The 25,792-nt window shown below is 41.1% G+C and overlaps 1 protein-coding gene across 2 annotated transcripts in view; it reads left to right on the forward strand.

Annotated features, from left to right (window-relative positions):
* STAG1 (STAG1 cohesin complex component) overlaps positions 1-25,792 on the forward strand; it is a 261,776-nt gene that overhangs the window by 39,918 nt on the left and 196,066 nt on the right. For both annotated transcript variants that reach the window (XM_061636505.1, XM_061636504.1), the window contains exon 2: positions 20,421-20,556. In XM_061636505.1, coding sequence (XP_061492489.1) covers positions 20,528-20,556 — 29 coding nt within the window. In that variant the 5' untranslated portion in view covers positions 20,421-20,527. The remainder of the gene's footprint in view (positions 1-20,420; positions 20,557-25,792) is intronic.

The raw sequence follows: 25,792 nt of genomic DNA on the forward strand, positions 1-25,792 counted from the left end.
AGAGTTGGAAGGGGCCTAAAAGGCCATCAAGTCCAGCTCCCTGTTTAAAGCCGTGCTCCGAGTTGCTGTGTAGTGCATCCTCTTAGGTAGTATAAATGTTCTGAAATTGTAAACCAGTTTTCTAATGATTGCATTAAGCAGATAATACCTGAAGTACAGATGGAAAGGATACATCCAGGGTTGAGACAGACACAGCTTTTTAAATTTAAAATCAATCCACCCTGGGAGGGGAAGAATCACAATTTCTAGTTTAGGTTCACAGTCTGTCTTTGTGGCTAGATGTGGCCTTGCTCCTAGTTAACCTTGCCTGATGGTGACTGTGGTTAGAAGTGCCTTTCATCAGTTATTTGAAAACTTGCTTAAGTGCCTTTCTGGAAGATGGATTTTGCCACTCCCATCTATGTCCTGGTAACTTTTATTTTGACTAATGTTACATGTCCTGCATGGTTTTGCTGGTGAAGACTATCTGGAAATGATAGTTGGTTCAAAATATGGTTACCTATATTTGTCAGGTGTGGAATATACCCTTGTGTATGCTTTCTCAATTTCCGGGCATGTTTAAGATTCTTCTTGGCCTATAAAACTCTGTGAGTCCAGAATGGGTACCTATCTCCTATATTGACCCCCTCAGCAGTTTATCAGGGGGGAAAAACAAAAGGGAGAGATGATGCCTCAAAATTATACTCAAAGTGAAATAATTGTTATACAAAATAGCACGCCCAGTGTATTTACAGCTGTTACTTCCTTGTGTGTTTGTGTGCGTTATGTGCCTTGAAGTCGATTATGACTTATGCCGACCCTATGAGAAAGTGGATAGAGAAAAGTTCTTCTCCCTCTCTCATAATATTAGGACTCGTGGACATTCAAAGAAGCTGAATGTTGGAAGATTCAGGACAGACAAAAGGAAGTACTTTTTTACTCTGCGCATAGTTAAACTATGGAATTTGCTCCCACAAGATGCAGTAATGGCCACCAGCTTGGATGGCTTTAAAAGAAGATTAGACAAATTCATGGAGGACAGGGCTATCAATGGCTACTAGCCATGATGGCTGTGCTATGCCACCCTAGTCAGAGGCAGCATGCTTCTGAAAACCAGTTGTCGGAAGCCTCAGGAGGGGAGAGTGTTCTTGCACTCGGGTCCTGCTTGTGGGCTTCCCCCAGGCACCTGGTTGGCCACTGTGAGAACAGGATGCTGGACTAGATGGGCCACTGGCTTGATCCAGCAGGCTCTTCTTATGTTCTTATCTGTTGTGGACCACCCTGTTCAGATCTTGTAAGTTCAGGTCTGTGGCTTCCTGTATGAAATCAATCCATCTCTTGTTTGGTCTTCCTCTTTTTCTACTCCCATCTGTTTTTCCAAGCATTATTGTCTTTTCTAGTGAATCATGTCTTCTCATTATGTGTCCAAAGTATGATAACCTCAGTTTCATCATTTTAGCTTCTAGTGATAGTTCTGAATTTGTTCTAACACCAAATTATTATCTTTTTTGCAGTCCATGGTATCCGCAAAGCTCTCCTCCAACACCACATTTCAAATGAGTTGATTTTTCTCTTATCTGCTTTTTTCACTGTCCAACTTTCACATCCATACATAGAGATCGGGAATACCACGGTCTGAATGATCCTGACTTTAGTGTTCAGTGACACATCTTTGCATTTGAGGACCTTTTCTAGTTCTCTCATAGCTGTCCTCCCCAGTCCTATCCTTCTTTTGATTTCTTGACTATTGCCTCCACTTTGGTTAATGACTGTGCCAAGGTATTGATAATCCTTGACAAGTCCAATTCCTCATTGTCAACTTTAAAGTTACATAAATTTTCTGTTGTCATTACTTTTGTCTTTTTGACGTTCAGCTGTAGTCCTGCTTTTGTGCTTTTCTCTTTAACTTTCATCAGCATTCGTTTCAAATCATTACTGGTTTCTGTTAGTAGTATGGTATTGTCTGCATATCTTAAATTATTGATATTTTTCCCTCCAGTTTTCACACCTCCTTCATCTTGGTCCAATTCCGCTTTCCGTATGATATGTCCTGCACATAGATTAAACAAGTAGGGTGAGAAAATATACCCCTATCTCATACCCTTTCCGTTTGGGAACCAGGTGGTTTCTCCATATTCTGTTCTTACCAGGGCCGACGCCAGGCATGCCGGGGCTCTTGGGCTCCAGCCTGCCCCTGGCACCTGGACACATGCCCCACTTCCTTTCCCTTGAACTGAATGCTGTTTGTCCTTTGTGCACATGCCTGCCATCAACCAAGATGGCAGCAGGGCACCAGTCCCTTAGGGATACTTTGGCTGCCATTTTGGTTGATGGCAGGCATGCACCCACAGCGCAACCAGCATTTACTTCAAGGGAAAGGTAGGTGGGGCATGCAGGCGGATGTCATGGGCCTGCTCGGTAGTATGGGTGGTGCCTGGGAGCTCCCTTTCTACAATCCGTGGCAGGGTTGGGAGCAGATTGTGGAAGGGAGCACTACCCACCCACCCTAAGGAGGGGCCCTCAGACAGGGCCCGACCTGGCCGCCTTCTGGCACTGGCCTTGGTTCTTACAGTAGCCTCTTGCCCAGAGTATAGGTTGCACATGAGAACTATCAGATGCTGTGGCACCCCCATTTCTTTTAAAGCATCCTGTAGTTTTTCGTGGTCTACACAATCAAAGGCTTTGCTGTAATCTACCAGGGTTTGAATCCCCACACAGCCATGAAGCTGACTGGGTGACCTTGGGCCAGTCACTGCCTCTCAGCCTCAGACAAAGGCAATGGTAAACCACCTCTGAATACTGCTTACCATGAAAACCTTATTCATAGGGTCGCCATAAGTCGGCATTGACTTGAAGGCAGTCCATTTCCATTTTTCATTTTCATAAAACAAATTCCTTGGTCTGCTGCATTATCCAATCCCGCTTTCCGTATGATATGTTCTGCATACAGATTAAACAAATAGGGTGATAAAACACACCCCTGTCTCACACCCTTTCCGATGGGGAACCAATTGGTTTCTCCATATTGTGTCCTTACAGTAGCTTCTTGTCCAGAGTATAGGTTTCTGCATCAGGACAATCAGATGCTGTGGCACCCCCATTTCTTTTAAAGCATTCCACAGTTTTTCATGATCTACACAGTAAAAGGCTTTGCTGTAATCTATAAAGCACAGGGTGATTTTCTTCTGGAATTCCTTGCTCCGTTCCATTATCCAACGTATGTCTGCGATATGATCTCTGGTGCCTCTTCCCTTTCTAAATCCAGCTTGGACGTCTGGCATTTCTCGTTCCATATATGGTAAGAGCCTTTGTTGTAGAATCTTGAGCATGATTTTACTTGCATGGGATATTAAGGCACTAGTTTGATAATTACTGCATTTCCTGGGATCCCCTTTCTTTGGAATTGGCATTATATTGAGCACTTCCAGTATGTGGGCCATTGGTTTATAAAAAAGAACAACATATCTTATGGAACAGTGGTCCCCAACCTAGGGGTTGGGAAGTCATCCCAGGGGGATCACAAAGAGCCAAGAGAAGAATTATTTATTAATTTAAAAGTAATTTATTATTATTATTATTATTATTATTATTATTATTATTATTATTATTATTATTATCTTTATTTATACCCCACCCTTTTTCCAAACTGGAACTCAAGGCGTCTTCCAGATAAAAATAAGTACATATCATTAAGAACCTATAAAAATATAAAATATATAAACATATAAAATCAGCATTAAAACAGGATTAAACTATTAAGATGTTAAAACCAATTAGATATACACTTAAAATACTGCAACCCAGTTTAGGAGCATACAAGTAAAACAATAACATACAGCATCCTCTTCAGTCACTACCCTTAAAACCTTCAGTTCCAAAGGCCTGCCGGAAGAAAAAAGTCTTTAGCTGTTGGCGGAAGGACTGCACAGAGGAGGCCATTCTTGCCTCCCTAGGGAGGGAGTTCCAGAGCCTAGGGGCAGCCACCGAAAAGGCCCTATCTTGTGTCCCCACCAGTCGCACTTGTGAAGGTGTTGGGTGATCTGTGCACCACCAACTTGTGAGCCTGCACTGTACTTGCAGCCTCTTCCACTTCCCCTTCCTTCCAGCTGGCATAGTCAGTTCCTGTGACACAGAGAGCTGAGCAGCACTCAAGCAAGTGTATCAATAGAAGGGACCAGCTGTGCTTATTTAAACTCCAGCACCTCTCCCCGCTGTCTTTTGTCTGTAGCAGTGAAAGAAGATTGATGGAGCTGATTGGCTCTAGCTGTAGAGACAGAGGGACCCCGGGAGGGGTCTGCCTACTAAAAAAGGAGCAGGACAGAGTCCTGGTGAGTTCCCCTGCCCCATAAATAAATAAATAAACACCTGGGTACTCATTAAAAATACTCTGTATAGTTAACTTATAGAATAATGTATACATGCCTACTCAGAAGTTAGTCCCTTCATATTTAATGGGGTTACTCCTAGGTAAATCAAATTACAGTAATCAGACAAGACTAATATTCTGTTGAAGCTTTGAAGCTGTACTACTTTTTTGGGGGGGACTTGGGGCTTTACTGGTTAAAGGAAGTAAAAAATATGTCTATAATTCAAGGACTTGGGCTGCAATCCTAACTCAGAAGTAAGTCCTATGAAATTCAGTGGAGCAACAGCCATATGAGATAGGTTAGGCTGAGAATTAGTGGCTGACCAAAGCACTAAGTGAGCAAAAAAGATTGATAAAGTAAGTTTTAAAATGTGAAATTGCACATGGTCAGTGTGTTTTTGTTGCTGTTTATCAAGGCTTTGAGTGTGTTCCTTTACAGTTGTATATGTTCATTACATTTTTAAATACTTTAAAATATGTTAAGTTGCCCAAATGTTGTTGCTTTTACTCTTCAGTTCTTTGCATGATTTAGGGTTGGCATTGAGGGATATAGCAGGGCTCTTGTGCCTTTAACGGCTGTGTGGCAGGCAGAAATTAAATAGGAATTAAATTAAACCTTTTCTAGTATGGAAATACAATTATGGGGAAAGCTTCACCTGTTGACATTCTGTCTGTTAGGCATATTATTGTCATATCGAGCTACCTGAGCCCAGTGCTGAAGGGGCATCAACCAGGCTCTGGTCACCACTCTGGATGGTTTATGTTATCTACTTCCTTACATTTCTTTCAAAATTTGTTAAAAGTTGTTTATATTGCTGTAACGTTCCCTGGAACCTTCTGGTGAAGAGCAGGTAATAAATATCATCATCATCATCTTTGCCCTTGTGATGAAAACAGTGACATTATTTAATGCTTCATTATGTATTTTTTCAATTAACAGAGACAACAATTAGCATGTGAGGATCATGAACATTTTTGAGGTTTCAAAGGGGGCCCCGTACTCATAAAGGTTGGGAACCACTGTTACAGAATATCTTATTCCACTACCTATTGTTCACTTAGGCTTATGCAACATGGCAAAATACATTGGGCATGGCTCATAACATAACTAGTTATTTTACTTTGAGCATAATTTTGTAGTTTTTTCTTTTCCCTTTTTCCCCAGGGTGGTGGGGAGGTCTGTCCTTTTGCTGTTGCCACTGTGTATACTCTCCTCTTTTTTGATTCAGTCCAGAACAGATTCTCTTCAGTTCTGACATGGCCACCATGAAATATCCTCAGGGAGGCTTGCTAAGCCACTCATTTGTCTTACATAAATTAAATCTATCTATTCTGCTGGGTTTTTAACTGTGAGGTACTAGGGCTGTGGTAGTGGTGTTTTTAAACTGATTGTATGGTGTTATTGAATTGTGCAATGCCTTAAGTGTTAAGTTCAATGGAAAGACAAGCCCAGAGATTTTTGAAGTACATAAAATAACTGATGCTTTTCCCTTTCACATTTTTTAATGATGCTTCCACCATATCCAAATTGTGTATAGTCAGCTATGGCCACTAATAGCTTTAGGCTCTTAAAAAGTTGAGAAGCCCCCTCCCCTTTTCTGACTTCTGTTTCATCCATTGATTGTAATAGCTTGCTAGGTGGGCTCTCAATAGGTAATATAGAATGTCAGGCCAGGAAATTGCATTGCTCACTAACTCATGGCCTCTGTCATCAGATTCAGTATTCCAGTTACATTCAATATCAAAGAGTTAACTCCACCACTTGTTTCCATGTTTCATCTTAACTTCCCTGGATACATCCTTGACTCTATGGAAGATGTTCAGTATCTATCACAGTTTGCACTTTCAGAGTTAAAACGCCTGTGCTCTATGATGGATTGAATCTCAAAATGAGGAAGGAAAAACTATTAATCTATGCTGTATGGATCTGGACAGAGACATTAATATTTTCTAGAAGTTTGCATAGTAGATTGTCTTAATTTTGTTTGGCAGAGATGATTGCAGTACAGATTTGCCTATAGATTGTCCCCATTGTAGGATTCTTAGAGCCCACATTTAAGGTCTTTGTGTCAAGTCATCTCTTTCTTTCTCTTCTTAAACTCTCAATTCAGATCTCACTACTTCAGAACCGGTTTTGATTTATTGTATCCATATATTTACTGTTTAGTTATTTAACTCACTTATATACCATCTTCCATCTGGAAACCTTTGTCCTCACTGTGGGGGGCTGTGTGGATGCAGAATTGGCCTCCATAGTCACTTACAGACCCACTGTTAAAGACCTTATTTTGGAAGACAATCTTACTCGGCCACGAGTGATTGTCAGTGAATGAATACCACCTTCATTAAAAATGTCAAGGCAGTACAAAAACAATGCAATAAAATATACAACTATACCTGCTTTGGGACTTAGAGTGGAACGGGAGTATAAATTCCTTAAATAAAATCCAAGAATGGATAAAAACGCCTTCTCCTGCACATAACTTCCATGTAGCTGGCTTGTGTCTTTGCCAGCCCCCCTATTCTGTCTTATCTAATAAATTGTAAGCCTACTGACCATTGTTACAATAATAAAGTAATGCATACTTTCTAAAATATATTTATGCTGCACATAACACTGGCACCTAGGGAATTCAAATTTAACTTTATTAAACCTTTAGATACCCTCATTGTTTCCAGAATATCTATCGGGATAAGGCAATCAGTTTTTGATCTGCATAAGTTAGATTTTAAAGGAGCTCACTTGAATATTTGTCAGTGTTCTTTTTGTAATCTGTCTTTTCCTCTAGGGCAGCCTTTTCCAACCTTTGGGTCCCCAGTTGGTGCTGAACTACAACTCCCATCAGCCCCAGCCAGCTAGGTTGGGAAAGGCTGCCTTAGGGAAACATAGTGTCACATCCAATACATTAAAAAGCTAATTTATGCCATTGATAATGATTATGGAGAAGAGGAGAGATTTGTGAAGAGAGGTACATGAGGAAAGATCTTTGTAAGCAGAAACTTGCAGTAGATTTGGTGTGCACATTACGTATGTTTGTGCTGTAATGCAGTTGATGTTAAGATTAAAGTAATAGGCAATGATGGTATCTACAGCATATGTTCTAATGTCCAAACAGGCAGAGAATTTTACACTAGGTATCTTAGGGGACTGAAAGAGTCATTGCCTTAAAGCCAGATTGCTAACTCAGATTTTAAACAAAAGAGCGAATTAATTCACTTTTTATTTGTTGGCTACTTTATAACATGTCACAATCAGTTTGAAGGCATAATCTGAAATTAGGCTAGAAATACTGATAATAAAGCTGAGGTTCATATTCAGGTGGGTTCTAAGAAAATTGCAGTGGAGAGATGGAAAGCACAGCAAACCTGTAGAAAAGTGATTACAAAGTTGACTAAATTTCATTATGATTTAGATTGCCTCGTGCCTTTTAAAATATTGACTTCAGTGATACAACTGTTGGTTCTGCTTCCAGGCAAACAGAGAATTGAGCAAATTGTGTTCACTATATTTCTTGGAGGAAAGAGCGAGAGATTATTATGAAACTAGGATTTATTTTGGAGTTGTCTTCCTCCTCCAAATTTTTGAGCTTGGTTGTTAATAGGTTACTTATCAAAAGGACAGCAACTTGACATCTTCCCCTAAACTTGGCAACATTGCAGTAGGATGACGACCCTATACTACCGTATATTCCGGCGTATAAGACGACTGGGCGTATAAGACGACCCCCAACTTTTCCAGTTAAAATATAGAGTTTGGGATATACTCGCCGTATAAGACTACCCCTGCTTATGACATGCAGGTACTTAGCAGGAAAACTGTCACTTATAAACTTATAAATATTAATATTTGGATTGTCCAGTTGTTTTGTTTTTGTGCCTAGGAATTACCACCAAAAACTGGGGAAAGATGTGAGAAATCTTTTTTTTAAAAGCAACATTAAATGCCCAGACTCTAGTTTCCAACACTATGGAGTATTTATTGATTGATTAAGAGAATTTATATCCTGCCCTTTTGCTGTTAAAAACAGAGCTCAGCACAGCTTACAAATATAGTAAAAACAATAAAAATACACAATCAGAGAAAAACAAGCCAAAATGTTAGGAAAAGGAGTCTTTCACACCACATGCTCAGTTCTAAATACTGTTGCAGCAAGTTTTACAAGTTCCTCCAGTATTCCACTGGTGCAGGCACTCAGACATTCAAAGTACTGTATGTTTCTTAGGTTTTATAAAAGCAGAGCTTTGCTTAACTCAAAATTTCTTCTCCCTTTGATAACCACATCTACACAGGTTCCACCTCCATACTCAAAATGAAACTGAGCCTGGAAGTGTACAACAACCCCACACATACCTTGCTAATTCGATTATCAATGCCAGGATGTCTGTCTTATCGACTACTCTCCTGCTCCCCCCCCCACACACACACACACCGGGCATCATGAAAGACCCAGTCCTGGGCTCAGAAAGAAAATAAATATCTGGTCCTCTTCAAAGTATTGATAAGCCTCTTGTTTTAATTGAAATAATAATTATAAATTCTTGTTCTTATCACTAATGGGAGTTAATTATCTTGCATATGCTGCTGTTGCTTCTATGGCTGTAACGGAGTGAGGTTAAAGATAAGTGAAATGCAAATAGGAAAAAAAAATACAGAAGGCAGTAACACTTTCCTAAATGTAATACCATACCAACCACAACAAGATTCCTATAAGGCAAAAAACTAAGCATCTCAGGATTCCTAACCAAAAACCAAAAATATGATAAATGAAGAAATATTTATATAAGCATGACTATCAAATATATTTATTATTTACACAAACTGTAAAGATATTTATAGTGCAATCCTAAATTTATTTATTCAGAAGCAAGTCCCAGCGTATTCAATGGGGCTTACTCAAACAGGGACAGAAATGCAACCTCAAGTGATAAGCAACTTCATTCACACAACCCAAAATTCCAAATCATGCCACTTTACACTGTTTTGCAACTGTTTATACTTGTTTTTATGGTTATTGGATTTTAAATGGCTTTATTTCTTGTTGTGAGCTGCCTTGGTTTGCAACCCTACCTCACAGGAGTGTTGGAAAGACTCCATACACACACGCACACACTGCAGATGTATAAATACATACAGCCCATATAATAGTTTATTGTCAAACCAATTGGTCATTGCAGAAAAATCAGTATTAGTTTTTTTAAAAATCAGTATTAGTTTCCTACAGAATAAAAACTGCAATACCTAAGTAAGCCCTGCCTACTTGCTTTAAAATAGGACTGGGGGGGGGGGCAGAAAGAGAACACAAACACAATTTTTTTTTACATTCACTCCAAAGTCCCATTGATTTTCAGCACATTCATAATCATGTCTACTCAAAAGTAATTCCTACTGAATTCAATAGGATTTACTCTGGACATATGGGATTAGCACTGTTTTTACCCCCAAAAGCAACTATTGGGAAGGTTTTCAAAACACTGCCCAGGATCTGACTCCTACACACAACAGGGGGAAAAACTGAAATGTATATACCTACCCAATTTATGAGATTTTCAGATAAACAGGAGGGGAAACCACCATTTTCTGGCCTCGCAATGAGGTTTTGCAGACACTGCCACCAAACAAACACTTCACTGATTGGCTGAAATTCTGAACGGGCGGGGTTAAAGCTATGAAGTGCTATACAGTAGTTTAAAAAAAGATTTAACCGGGGGGGGGTGCCTGACGTTTTTATATATATCTCGAGAACCGCACCACCTAGAAACTTAATTTTTTTTTAAAATGAAAGCTGAGAATCCGGGCCACCTAAGGGGCTAGCCGGTCGCCGGGTGGTATGCTTAGAATCCGGGTAAAACCCGGCTATCCGGGCAATATGGCAACCCTAATAAGACAACACCCGGCGTATAAGACGACCCCCGACTTTGGAGAAGATTTTCCAGGGTTAAAAAGTCGTCTTATACGCCGGAATATACAGTAACTATCCCCTCACTGATCATGCTATCATCAAAAATGATTATCTTTCAGAGTTGACATGCAAGGTTACAGATGTCTGTAATCAATAGCCCTGATTGGCTTATCTGTTTCTGGATTTCTCCTAGTAATATGTATGTCCATATCACCTGGGGCCTCAGTATTTAAGGGAGTATCTCTTCTGCACTTTTAAGATCTGCAAAGGAGGCCCTGTTTTTGGTCCTGCAAGTGAGTGAAGCCCATGAGGTGGTGGCATAAAGCAGGACCTTCTCAGTGGTGACCCCTGGCTGTTGAACTTTATTCTGATTGAGATTTGGTTGTCTCCCACATTAATGATGTTTGTGAATCATCTTAAAACATCGTTCTTTCAACAGGCCTTTCATTGTTAGTGGCTCATTTTTAGAATAATTCACAGAGTTGTGTTCTAAAGGTTATTATGATTTGTTCATTTTAATTAGTGTTTTTGATATTTGTATTATGTTTTTAAAAGTTGTTAGCCATCCTGGAACAGGAGGAAAGGTGGGGTACAAGAAACAAGTCATTATTTTCTGCTTGCTTATATTGATATGTAGAATGTAAACTGATTTATCCTTGGCTTGGAACATAACACTAGAATATGTTGGAAATAACAATCTCAACAAGATTTCCACATGGAAAATATACTTCCTCTTAGGATATCTTTCATTTTGAGCTATTATGAGTTGTGCTTGCTAATGACAGGCATGTTATATCCACTCTGATGGTACTTAAAATGCATAACATGTATTGCAGAAAGCAGTGGTTGCTATAGCAACTTCCTAGTAGGTCACAGGCAATGTTGTGTATATATGATCTGGCTGTTAATGCAAGCTAATATGCGTGATGGAGAGAGGAGAAATATAGAAGCCAGGAATATGAGAGATGAAACCTTGTGGAATTCACACTGAAAATACTGTAATTTGAAGTGATACTAAATTGATTTATGAAATGTGGTATATTAGCAGAATTATCTATCCTTAAATACAAAATCAAGTTTTTTCTAGATTCTCCTCCTCCCCCCAAGCTATTGGAAGATTTAATTTCATTTTATCTTAGCTTACTCAGCTTGTACACTGAGTTGACTTTTTTTTCTTTTGCTTGACTCCTGGAGCTGTAAGTACTCTGATTCAGGTCATGGGAAGCATCTCATAAGATGCTATATTACTGCATATTTTCTCTACTGACCTGGGCCACTGAATGCAGAAATGTGCATCACTGAGCTCTTGATTTATAGGGCAGTTGGTGTCCTGGAACGGTGACATTTATTTGTTTTGTTCTCTAGATATTAATGCAGGGTTATAAATAAGTACAAACTGGCTAAAAGGCTAGTAGCCTGCTTTTACATGCTGGCTGCAGAGGAAGGGAATCTGCAGCCATCATGGAAATAGTGGCCTGATTTGCACATAGCTATTTGTGTAAGCCATGGTTTGTTTAACAAATGATGAGTTAACCATGAGTTCTTCAACAATCACACAAATCATGTTTTGCTTTTCCAAAGCTTGTTTTATTTACCAATTGCACTTGCTTCTTGCCTTGGACAGGGTTCACACAACTCTTAGCCAAGCTTTAATAAAAGTGTGGTTTCATATATGTACTGGGAGGAAAGGTGGGATATAAATCTTACAAAAAAATAAATAAATAAAATATTGCTCTCTTAGCAGATTTGTTTTTAAATGGCCTCTTACTAAACTTGCTGGTAGGAGAGGAATAGACAGCGACGGCGAGGTCACAGGGGTGTGGCCCATGAAAGGTCACTGGGCGTGGCTAAGTTGTTCTGGTTTTCTCCTCATCCTCCCTTGCAAAGATACTGTAGACACTTTAAGCATTACTGTTTTATGAATACTTAGCACTTAACTAAACTGAAAAATGCCTTGCTTTGTTCAGAAGAGGTCCTGGCTGTCATTTTTGCTTCTCTGCAGAGAGAAAAGTTGTGTGGCCTTCATCTGTTCTAGTTCTCCCCCTATCCTCCTCCTTTGCTAAGAAACAGTGAATACTGAAACATTGCAGTTTTATTAATATTTAATAACTAAGTGTTGGTTCAGAATTGGTCCTTGCTGTCACAATTTCTAGTATGGATTTATGTCAGAATAACTGTGCATTGGTCAGAGGTAAGCCCCCACTGAATTCCATGGGGATTGCTCCTTGGTAAGTATTTACAGGATTGCTGCCTGAATTGGTTAGCCTTAAAGGTGCCACACAGGACTGTTCATAAGGGACCTCATACATTTCCCCCTCACCCAGATTATTCATTTCCACAGAATGTGGAATAAAATGCAGAGAAATTAAACAGACTAGGATCTGGGAGACTAAAATTAAAATCACCGCTCAGCCAGGTGACCTTAGCCTGTCTCTCAGCCTAACCTACCTCACAGAGTTGTGGGTATAACATGGAGAAAAGGAGGCCCATGAATGCCACCGTTGAGTTCTTTGGAGGAAAGGTGGAATGGATGTAAAAGTAATCCTGAGAAATAATACAAAATACAAAATCCATCTCCAGCCTTCCTGTCCTTGGTTTTGAATTGGGGGTGGGGTGCAGGTTTGGAATTGTGGGGAAAAAAACAAAACAGAATCTGAAACACAGCCAGGATATTCAGACCTGCAAACATTGGGCTTTACATGTAGGTCCTCAGCAAATCCAATGTGTGGTTGCCTGCCTAGACAGGCTTGCAGGGGGGCAGGGTTGTGCAGGTAGGGTGTAATCCATGTTCCCATACTGCTGGAAACAAAGCGTATGAGGAGAGGCTGAAAGAACTGGGAATATTTAGCCTTGGGAAGAGAAGATGGGAGGTTTGATAATACTCTTCAAGTATTTGAAAGGTTGTCATACAAAAAGGGCCAGGATCTGTTCTCAGTCATCACAGGATGCAGGACATGGAATAATGGGCTCAAGTTATAGGAAGCCAGATTTCAGCTGAACATCAGGAAAAACTTCCTAAATGTTAAAGTAGTTCAAAAATGGAACCAATTACTTAGGGAGGTGGTGGGCTGACCAACACCCAATGCTGGAGACATTCAAGAGGCAGCTGGACAGCCACCTGTCAGGTATGCTTTGATTTGGATTCCTACATTGAGCAAGGGGTTGAAGTTGATGGCCTTATAGGCCCTTTCCAAATCTACTATTCTGTGATTCTATATAGGCTCTGCACACTGCATTCTGATCTGAACCATCCCCTGGAGCTTCCTACTTTTGTAATGTAATTTAAAATTTGCCGAAGTTTAGCCCTCACAACAAGCCTGTTGTGCAGTACAATTTTAGCAAAACAACATGACAGTGCTACCACCTTAAAGACTAAAAAATGTATTATGGTATAAGTTTTCTTGGGCTAGAGCCCACTTCCACAGATACATCATTCTTGGTAATCCATGAAGTTTATGCAGCAATCAAGGCAAAATGAGTGTGGTTGGGGCCCCAGTGCAGTTTCTAAGTTCCCTTCTCCCAGAAAGGAACATCAAATAAGGTACCACAAAATAAGTCTTGTGCAATCTTCAGTACTATCAAATTTGTTATGTCATAAGATTTTGTGGCCTACAAAAAATACTCTTCAGCACCTGCAGTTTCACAAGTCTCAGCAAAACAGAAAAATATTTTGTCAGACTTGATGAACAGAAAGAAAATACTCTGAGCATGTGCAGTTTCACATTTTAAACTTACTTAACTCATTGTTTTTGCTAGCTTCTTGCCTTACAGAGCAATCCAAATCATGGGAAACCGGCAGGAAGCTCCACAGCATCCATTCTGCATTCAGGGGCCACCGAGCCATTTGAATGCCAGTGCAGTTGGGAGCCACGCATGGGGACTGGAAAAGCAAAAGCCAGCTCCTGTGAATACCCCTTCCTGTGAATAAACACACCCCACTGAGCACCACTGAAATTATTTTACTCCACTGGCCTATTGCCCAGTAGAAATTTTGCATGGATCGGGACATGAGGGAGGAGAACGACACATCAGTCCCCCCTCCAGTCCTCCTCTACCACACACCCTGAAAACCCTGTTTTTGGGCCTTCCACTAGCTTCTGCTGTCTCTCTGTCCGCTGGGTGGCCGTCCCTGGCAGACCCTGGCTGAGCTGGTATGGTCCCGATGCTGTGGCGGCGGCTGTGTTGAAACAAGTGGCTTCTGCCAGCACTGGGAGTCTGCCAGCTCAGGCGGGGTTCTGCCACAAAGAACTCTCCCCAGCCTGGCACAAGTACAAGTTGGATTGCGCCCCTAGTTAGTTAGTTCTTACATTTTCCCCAAGGAGCTCAAAGTGATGTGAATGGTTCTTCCTCTTCTCATTCTCACAACAACCGTTTGAGGTAAGTTAGGCTAAGAGCTTACAACTGGCTTATGGTCACTCATTGTGCTTCATGGCTGGGTGGTGATTTAAACCCTGGTCTTCCAGGTCATAGTCTGACACTCTAACCACTATTCCACACAGGCTGTCTCGGCCAGTTAACAACTCTGAGCCTAATCAATTTCACATGGCTGTTGTGGAGATACAGAAAGAAGAATAAAATGCAAAAGGGGACTTACTGCTTATATCATAGGCATCAAATTTTGGTTCCTTTTACTAGAGTGAAGTACCTTTGTATAATAAAGGGCCAAATTTTTCTACCTGCCTCCCTGCAAATTAGTGCAACTCCAAGGTTTCAGCCAGTCTGAATCTGGCCTGATTATTGCATGTTTTAGATTCATAAATCCCACTTGTGTTCAGCTGATTTACTCCCAAGTTAGTGGGCACAGGGGATTGATTCCTAAGATCTTAGGCCTGCAGCCACTTTGGATGGGGGACTGTGAAAAGCTTTCTCTTTAAATGATTTTTAACATTTTTACAAACTTTTACTATTTTACTTATACAGGTAAAATTGCAAGGAAAAGCAGCTTGTGGGCTGTTAGAATAGAACGGTGGGTGGGACATTAGGAGGATGTAGATTTACTGCAACCTCCTGCTCCCAACTTTCCAAAAGCCTTTGAGAGCAAATGCCTTTCAGAAGAGGAGGGCAACTACCAGGCACATGGAGGGTGGGCATGTGAGGGAATTGGAAAATCATCTTCACCAGGTACCCTCACTTCCAACCGTCCATCAAGTATAGGGACACAGTCTATCATTTCTCCTCCCAATCCTCCAAGATTATTCCCTAGCCCATTTATAAAAATAAATGCAAATAGTGTGAAAAGTAAAAAAAGATAAACATTTATTCTATAAAGAGACTCACACTGACCACTGTTACTTTCTCTTTGTTAACAAAGCTAATAATAATCTTAATAATAAAAACCCAGACTGCTCAAACTAGCAAACATTCCCTTCTGCCTGGCTGCCTACAAAAAGCTTGCTTTGTGGTCTGTGGCCTTAAAGGTAACAGCTCTGAGCATGCTCAGAACATTACCTGGATCTTCAAAAAAAGTAGCCCTGTTAAACTTAAACGCTGACAACAGGAGGGAGGGGGAAACTGCACAACCAGGGCAAGTAAACAAGTAGCACTGGTAAGATTAAAAAAATACTATCACGTGGAGTGGGTTGCCTGGAGACGGATGGGACCTTCTGGCCATAGCAGTACTTTTGGATTGAGATTACCTGAGTCATGCAGAGAGCTGATTAGCCAGAGAACAGGAGATTGACAGAAAAGTATCCAGGACGCTCTCTACATTGAAATGGACTGTGGAAGAATGTAGGGGTAGGAAAGTGTGTGGCTTTGAGATTTTGAGGAAAACTTTTTAAAAAATTGCTGAGTGTTACACTTGGTACGTCTGGGCCCTGGTAGCCCTAATGGACCAGCCTCCACTGGGAGTGGATCATGTCTTCTGCCAGCCTGCTCACCAACCCTCATGGAATTCCATATATCCACCAGCATATTCTAGTCTCCTATAGTAGCTAAATACAAGGTTGTAGTAAGGTAACTTTGCCATGTGTACCAAGTAAAGGACAGTCATGCTTTCTTCTGAGAACTGCATTAGATTTCTTAAATTGATGCATTGTATGAATTGGTTTTCCCTTCTAAATGTAGAGCTCCAGATTAAGGTGCATAATGTACATTTTGTGATTAAATACATTCCACAAGGGCTTTGCTCTGGTACTACAGCGTCTGAATCCAGCAAATATTCATTATTTACAGTCCTCTGTTCAATGGGAAGGCCTGCTTACCATTGGGGAGGAGAGTTCCAGTGATATTGCCAATATTTTCAAGAGATATGTTTGCTGCAAATGTAAAAGTTTAACTTTCTCAACATGGTTTTGACATTTTCTTTTATTTGTATACATTTGAATCATTATGTAGTATTCATTAAAATTAAACCATTAAAATTAAATACCTTGGCAGTTTACATAAAAACCATAAAAATATAGCAATGTTCAATAACATTTCCTATAAACAAGATAAAAACAAAACAGAACTGTATATCATAAATAAAACAGAAATGTACAAAACAGAAAATTAAAAATTAGAGTAAGAATCCAACAAAGCTTGAATAAATGTAAGGTTTTTGAAAACGTTTAAAGGTTATTTACATCTTTACCACATGACTTAACTGAGCAAGCTAGGTGAATGTGAGCTGGGTGGAACAACTATCAGGTCGATCCACAGTTGGCTACAGAAATGTATTCAAAAAGTACTTATCAATGGTACCCTCTCAAACTGTGGGGAGGTAATGAGCAGGGTACCGTAGGGCTCAGTCCTGGACCCAGTGCTCTTCAACATTTGTATTAATGACTTGGATGAGGAGGTGTAAGGAATGCTTATCAAACTTGCAGATGATACAAAATTGGGAGAAATAGCTAATAGTCTGGAAGACAGAAACAAAATTCAAAGTGATCTTGATAGGTGCATTGGGCTGAAAATAACAATGAAATTTAACAGGGATAAGTGCAGAGTTCTGCACCTAGGAAAAAGAAACCAAGTGTACAGTTATAAGATGGGGGATATTTGGCTCAGCAATACGACATGCTGGAAGGATATTGGGATTGTTGTTGATCACAAGCTTGAATATGAGTGTGAACAGTGTGATGCAGCTTCAAAAAAGGGAAATGCTATTGTAGACTGCATTAACAGAAGTATAGTTTCCATGCAATACTTCATGTGTTAAAATGAAGTACTGGTTCCCCTCTATTTGGCACTGGGTAGGGCTCATCTTGAGTACTGCATCCAGTTCTGGATGCTGCTGTTTAAGAAGGATGCAGACAAACTGGAACAGGTTCAGAGGAGGGCAACAAGGATGATCAGGGGACTAGAAACAAAACCCTGTGAGGAGAGACTGAAAGAACTGGGCATGTTTAGCCGTGAGAAGAGAAAACTAAGGGGAGATATGATAGCACTGTTCAAGCACTTGAAAGGTGGTTGAACAGAGGAGAGCCAGGATCTCTTCTCGATTGTCCCAGAGTGCAGGACACAGAATTATGGGCTCAAGTTACAGGAAACCAGATTTTGACAGAACATCAGGAAAAACTTCCTAAATGTTTGAGCAGTTCGAAAATGGAACCAGTTCCCTAGGGAGGTGATGGGCTCTCCAACTCTGGAGGCATTCAAGAGGCAACTGGACAGGCACCTGTCGGGTGTGCTTTAATTGAGAAGGGGGTTGGACTCAGTGGCCTTATAGGCCCTTTCTAACTCTATGATTTTGTGAGGGAGGGTATTCCAGAGGGTGGATTTTATCACCAAGAAGGCCTACTTTCACGATTTCACCGGGTGACAATCTGATAGCTTTGGAACAACCAGCAGGGTCTCATCAGAAGGTCTTAACAGATCAGCTTGATCAGTACTGGAGGAGGTGGTCTGGTGGGCATCCTGGTCAAAAGTTTTTTAGGCCTTTAATGTCAGCATCTCTAGACCTTGAACTTAGCTTGGTAGTTAATAGACAGCTAGTCCAAAAATTTCAATACAATTGTAATATGTGTAAATCTGGTTGTCCCACTAAGGACCCCAGCAACTGCATTTTGCGCTAGTTACAGCTTCTGTAAGGGTTGCCTTACATACAGTGAATTACAGAATTCTAATCATGAGGTTACTAGTATATGGACCGTTGTGGCAAGGCTATCCCTATTCAGGAAGAGCCATAGTTAGAGCATCAACTGAAGATAATGGGCACTCAGAGCTGCTTGAAGTTACTTGGCTTTTAGTGACAGCAGGGGATCTAGGAGCATCTCCAAGCGGTGCACCTGCTCCTTTAGAGAGAGTTAGCATGATCCAGAGTTGGTACACAACCCAGTCCCCATATCTGAGAGCCACCCATTCATAAGATCTCCATCTTCTCAGGATTCATTTATGATTTGCTAGTCCTCATTCGGCCCATGACTGCATCCAGGCACTGGTTTAGGGCATACACAACATCTCCTGATCCAGATGTTACAGAGATATAGAGCAGAGCATCAGAAGGATACTGGTGACACCTCACCCCCAAACTCATAATGACTGCTTACAGTGACTTTGTGTAGACATTAAATAGCATTGGAGACAAAATAGAGCCTTGTGGCACCCCATAGATCAATTGTCGGGGGGGGGTGAGGCAAATCTGCCAGTGCTACTCTCTGGATCAAACCCCACAAGTAGGAGTAAAACCACTATAAAGTGGTGCCTCCAACTCACAGAGGTTCAAGAGGATACTGTGGTCAAAAGTGTCAAAAGCTGGTTGAGGGTTTCAGAAGAATTAACAGGGTTGCACTACCCCTGGACCCAGACAGGTCAAGATATTCTTCTTTATCCAAGAGCGTTGACTTATATCTTTGGATTAGTATAATGTATAGAACCATTCTTATATTGTGAAAAGTTAAATTATTGTGTTAAGGTTGTAAAGATAAAGAGTTTGAAAATTCCTGGATCCACTTGTACAAATTTGCATCTAAGTATTTAGCCTATTTTGGTAGGCCTTACTACAACAGATTGTGAATAGGGGAGAGCAAATAGAAATTACAAGTGGTCAGAGTAATTCAGACTCTCACTAGATGCTAAAATGATGAAACTGAGGTTATCATACTTTAGACACATAATGAAAAGACATGATTCACTAGAAAAGACAATAATGCCTGGAAAAACAGTAGGGAGTAGAAAAAGAGGGCCAAACAAGAGATGGATTGATTCCATAAAGGAAGCCACAGACCTGAACTTACAAGATCTGAACAGGGTGGTTCATGACAGACGCTCTTGGAGGTCACTGATTCATAGGGTCGCCATAAGTCGTAATTTATTTGAATGCATATAACAACAACAGAATATAAATATATTAATTTTGTATATCAGCTAAAGAGGATAATAGCAGAAGTACTTGCCATTCTGGCAAATTCAGAAAGTCAACTTATTCGTTTTAGACTTATACGTCACTGGGCAATTTGAACTATGGGCATATACTTAAGAGACAAACTACTTGCCCTAGGTGAGTGAGAAACTGCAAGACTGAGGTGACCCTTTCGGATTTTTAAAGTGTTTGAGACATGACTGCCGAAGAATTTATTGAACTGGAAAAAAAATGATTAATATAAGCATTGCAAGGTGGCTGAAATGAAAGAAAACAAATGTTTTGCTAAAAGACAAACATTCTGGTTGCAGGGTAGTAAATATGGTTTTGGAAAAGCTTTAAGGTCTTATCATACCTTGTGTTAAGCTAATTCTGTTCAGATGGTGAATGTGATAATTGAACATTGACTTAAAGTGCATGAAGCAAGGTTAAGCATGCCATCTACTTGCTTGCAAAGGAAGGCTTACAAAGCATAGGTCTGGTAATGTGTCTTGTGCTGTGGTTCCCAAGTTGGGAATCCCACACAAGGGATTTTGACAGGTGGATCCACCTGTCATGTGATGTCATAATGATGCCATATGATAGACAGGTGGGTTGCCCCACTCACCTGTCAAAATTTGCCTGCTGGGTTCCCCACCTGTGATATGAATGAATATGTATTGTTCACATGAAGATGTGCTTAAGATGCTAAGAACCGCTTCCCATTGATTTTGTTCATTCAAAATGCTACTAAGATTCTTTAGGCCAGAGTTGGAAAAATACATGTGGCCCTGATTGATTTTTCTCCTCTCTCGCCCCTCCCTCCTCCTCCTCCTCCTCTAATTTTTATTTACATTGAATCTATTGTTTCCCTTCAAAATTACGTTTTTTAACTACCTTTTTTATTTAATAGGCTGGATTTGGTGATTGCTTTGAAAATAGTTACGACGACATTGGCTGATAAAGACACCATCACAAGACATTCCTTTGGTTTTAAAACAGTTCATAGTGATATTCATCATGATTACTTCAGAGTTACCAGTCTTACAGTGAGTAGTTCATTTTCTTTCTTTTTTAAAAAAAGCAACACCCAAATATTCATAGTGCATGTGATTGTGATTGGACCAGCATATTATTTGTGTATGTTTCTGCGGGGCAGGGGACAAGAATATTCTTATGGCGACCACATAAAATAATAGAATAGTAGAGTTGGAAGGGACCTGTAAGGCCACTGAGTCATAGAATAATAGAATAGTAGAGTTGGAAGGGGCCTATAAGGCCATAAAGTCCAACCCCCTGCTCAGTGCAGGAATCCAAATCAAAGCATTCCTGTCAGATGGCTGTCCAGCTGCCTCTTGAATGCCTCCAGTGTCGGAGAGCCCACTACCTCTTTAGGTAATTGGTTCCATTGTCGTGTGGCTCTGACAGTTAGGAAGTTTTTCCTGATGTTCAGTCGAAATCTGGCTTCTTGCAACTTGAGCCCATTATTGCGTGTCCTGCACTCTGGGACGAGAAGAGATCCCGGCCCTTCTCTGTGTGACAATCTTTTATGTACTTGAAGAGTGCTGTCATATCTCCCTTCAGTCTTCTCTTCTCCAGGCTAAACATGCGCAGTTCTTTCAGTCTCTCCTCATAAGACTTTGTTTCCGGTCCCCTGATCATCCATGTTGCCTTCCTCTGAACCTGTTCCACTTTGTCTGCATCCTTCTTGAAGTGCGGAGGCCAGAACTGAATGCAGTACTCAAGATGAGACCTAACCAATGCTGAATAGAGGGGGAACTAATACTTCACTCGATTTGGAAAATATACTTCTGTTAATGCAGCCTAATATAACATTTGCCTTTTTTGCAGCCACATTGCACTGTTGGCTCATATTCAGCTTGTGATGAATGACAATTCCAAGATCCTTCACACATGTCATATTGCTGAGCCAAGTATTCCTCATCTTATAACTGTGCATTTGGTTTCTTTTTCCTAAGTGTAGAACTTTGCACTTATCCCTGTTGAATTTCATTCTGTTGGTTTTAGCCCAATGCTCCAGCCTATCAAAATGCCTTTGAATTTTGTTTCTGTCTTCCACGGTATTAGCTATGCCCCCCAATTTTGTATCATCTGCAAATTTGATAAGCATGCTCTGTACCTCCTCATCCAAGTCGTTAATAAAAAAGTTGAAGAGCACTGGGCCCAGGACCAAGCCCTGTGGTACCCCACTTGTTATTTCACCCAGTTTGAGAAGGAACCATTGATAAGCACTCTTTGAGTATGATTCTGGAGCCAGCTGTGGATCTACCTGATAGTTGTTCCATCCAGCCCACATTTAGCTAGCTTGCTAATCAGAATATCATGGAGCACTTTGTCAAAAGCTTTGCTGAAGTCGAGATATATTATGTCCACAGCATTCCCACAGTCTACAAGGGAGGTTACCCGATCAAAAAACGAGATAAGATTAGTTTGGCAGGATTTGTTCTTCATAAATCCATGTTGGCTCCTAGTAATCACTGCATTGTTTTCAAGGTGCTTACAGATTGACTGCTTTATAATCTGCTCCAGAGTTTTTCCAGGGATTGATGTTAGGCTGACTGGTCTGTAGTTCCCTGGTTCCTCCTTTTTGAAGACAGGGACAACATTAGCTCTCCTCCAGTCATCCAGCACTTCATCAGTCCTCCATGATTTCGCAAAGATAATAGAGAGCGGTTCTGAGAGTTCTTCAGCCAGTTTCTTCAATACTCTAGGATGCAGTTTATTGGGCCCTGCCAATTTAAACTCGTTCAAAGTGATTAGGTATTCCTTGACCGTTTGTCTATCAATTTCAAGGTCCAATCCTGCCCCTTCTACTTCATGTTTCCCGGGAGGGTCATAGACCTTTTTTGGGAGAAGACTGAGCCAAAGTAGGAATTGAGGACTTCTGCCTTTTCTTTGTCATCTGTTATCATTTTGCCATCCTCACTGAGTAGCTGTGCCACCATTTCCTTTCTTTGTCTTTTACTATGGACGTACCTGAAGAAAGCTTTTTTGTTACTTTTAGCATCCCTCCCTAACCTCAACTCATTCTCAGCTTTAGCCTTCCTTACACCATCCCGGCAATTCCGTGATACCTGCCTGTACTCTTCCTTTGTGGCCTGGCCTTCTTTCCACTTCCTGTATGTGTACTTTTTTATTTTCAGGTCATCTCTAAGCTTTTTGTGAAGCCACACTGGCTTCTTCTGCTGTTTTCCCCCTTTTTCCTTGTTGGAATTGCTTGCCATTGCACTTCTAGAATTTCCTTTTTTAGAAACTCCCACCCATCTTGGACTGCTTTTCTCATTAGGGTCGCTTGCCATGGAACGGTACTTACAATTGTTCTATTAAAATCAGCTTTCCTGAAGTCCAGGGTGCGCTTATGGCTATTCTCAGCTTTTGCTTCTGTTAAAATCAAGAATTCAAGTATGGTGTGGTTATTTTCCCCCAGAGTTCCCATAACTGCCACTTCATCCACCAAATCATCTCTATTGGTTAGAATCAAGTCCAGGATAGCTGTTCCTCTAGTTGCTTCCTCCACTTTTGTAGGAGAAAGTTATCTCCAACACAAGTCAGAAATTTCTTGGAGGGGCCATGTTTGGCAGAGTTTGTCTCCCAACAGATATTGGGATAATTGAAGTCCCCCATTACTACTACATCATGCCTCCTTGAAACATTGGCAGTTGCTTCACAAAAGTTACATTCTCATCTTCTCCTTGATTGGGTGGTTGGTAGTAGACTCCAAGCACCACATTCCTTTTATTACTTGCCCCATTAATTTTAATCCAGATACTCTTGGTGGAGCTACCAAGCTCATCTTCTTGTATTTCTGTGCAGGGATATATATTTTTAAAATATAGTGCGACTCCACCTCCCTTTTTATTCCTTCTGTTCTTTTTGAACAAGTTATATCCTTCAGTTGCTGTATTCCAGTCATGGGAGTCATCCCACCAAGTTTCAGTTATACCTATCAAGTCATAATTACCCTCCTGTATTAAGAGTTCAAGTTCGTCCTGCTTGTTTCCCATGCTCTGCGCATTAGTATACAGGCGTTGAAGACATGTGATTTATGGCTTGGCTTCCTTACTACATTTTTCTGAGGACTATTACTGGGACCTATTAGATCCAATCTCTCTGTTTCCATTACTGTACACAAGCCTTCATCAGTCGTTACCACCAAGTTTACATCTCCCTCCCCTTTAGGATTCAGTTTAAAGCCCTCCTGATGAACTTGTCCATTCTATGGCCAAACACATTCTTCCCAGTCCTTGTGAGATGCAGCCCATCACATGCAAGCAGTCTATCTTCCAGGAAGCATAGCCTGTGGTCCCAGAATCCAAATCTCTCACGTTGGCACCACCTTTGTAGCCATTCATTCACACAGAGTATTTCCCTTTCTACTCCTCTTCTAAGTACTGGAAGGATGGATGAAAAAACTATCTGGGCCCCAAAGTCGAGTTTCCTTCCTAGAACTTCAAAGTCTGATGTGATTTCTTCATAGCTCCATTTGGCAGTATCATTTGTTCCCACATGGATGAGGAGAAAGGAATACCTGTTGGTGGGCTTGATGAGTGATGGCAACCCTTCTGTTACATCTCTAATCTGTCCTCCCAGTAGACAGCATACCTGGCGAGTCCACAGATCTTCTCGCCATACTTGGGTTTCAATCCCACGCAGTAGGGAGTCTCCCACTACTAGTACTCTTCTCTTCTTGTTGTGGGGTGTGGTTTCACTGCCCCTGCTTGATTGAGCTTCAGCCTCTTGCACGTCGTCGCACGGAGTCTCCTGCAATTCTTCTACCACAGGCTGTCCTCCAGTCTCATCTTCGAGTGGTTGAAAGCGGTTTCATAGTTCCATTGGTGAAGGGTGTCTTCTAGCTCTTCTGCTCCTAACTGTCACCCTTCCCCACGGAGTTTCCTCCACTTCGTTGTTCCTTTCCAAAGCAGACTCCTGCTACCACATGCTGTTGTTCTTCCACCTCTACTTCTCTTTGCTGCTGTTGTTCCAGCGTTCTGTCTAAGAACTCTTCATCTTCTCTTATAGTCCTCAGTGTGGCCACCCGCCGTTCCAGGCCTCTCACTTCTTCTTCCAACAGTGCCACGAGCTCGCACATGTTTTATTGATTGATTGATTGATTGATTGATTGATTGTATTTGTATACTGCCCCATAGCTGAAGCTCTCTGGGCAGTTTACAACAATTAAAAACATTAAAAACAAATATACAAATTTAAAAATACATTTTTAAAAAAAGCAATTTAAAACTGCATGCTTGTTGCACATGTACTCCATGTTGTTCTCAGGCAAGAAAACAAACATGGCACACACCTTGCAGGTCACAACCACTGGAGTATCCTTCCTGTCCATACTCTCTTCTACCTTTTGTTCTTTCTTACTACTTGTTTTGGAGTGGCCTGTGCTTTGTCTTGTCCTACTTCAGGGTAAACTTGTGAGTCCCAGTGGTATGCGGTACGCTGTACAAGGAGAATTAGGGTTGTTGTTTTTAGGGACCTCCCCTTGACCTCCGCTGTCATTTGTCAAACCCCTGTTTGTTCTCCCTGTTTGCTCGCTCTCTGAAAGCTGGCTTGCTTGTATCTCCTCTCCTGTGGACCAGCTGAGACAGCTCCCTTTGCTCTGCTCAGTTAGGAGTCAGGAAACAGAATGAAAGTCCCAGCACACACAGCTGCTGCTTGTTGCCCTCAGCAGTTCTCAGGCCACGCCCTTAAGCCAATGGCTATCAGGCCACACCCATTCCAATCAAGCTGCTATGGAGCCCTTTAGAGCACATAGCTTCAGAGCCCTCTTGGCCTTTTTCTTTTCCTCACTACAGCTCCTTTGTCAGACTCCTGTTTGCTCGCTCTGATTGCTCGCTCTCTGAAAGCTGGCTTGCTTGTATCTCCCCTCCTGTGGACCAGCTGAGACAGCTCACTCTGCTCGGCTCAGTTGGGAGTCAGGAAACAGAATCCAACCCCTTGTTCAATGCAGGAATCCAAATTAAAGCATACCCAAGAGGTGGCCGTCCAGCTGCCTCTTTAATGCCGCTAGTGTTGAAGAGGCAGCATAAAATTTGTGGCAGCATTGCTTTATTTCTTGGTTACAGACTTCTAATTTATATGTTGCTTAAATTTAATTCTGAAAAGGCAACAGTACAAAAACCCACACCTTTTTTTGGGGGGGGGGCTTTTCAGTAAAAGAACCTTGGTTTTTTTTCATTTTAGGAATTTATATGTTAGAGGTATGAAGTTGGAAGCTGCATGCTCATCTTTGCTAATGAAACTACGTTTTGACCA

The sequence above is a fragment of the Rhineura floridana genome, chromosome 7, assembly GCF_030035675.1.
Source record: "Rhineura floridana isolate rRhiFlo1 chromosome 7, rRhiFlo1.hap2, whole genome shotgun sequence".
Taxonomy (NCBI): Eukaryota; Metazoa; Chordata; class Lepidosauria; order Squamata; family Rhineuridae; genus Rhineura; species Rhineura floridana.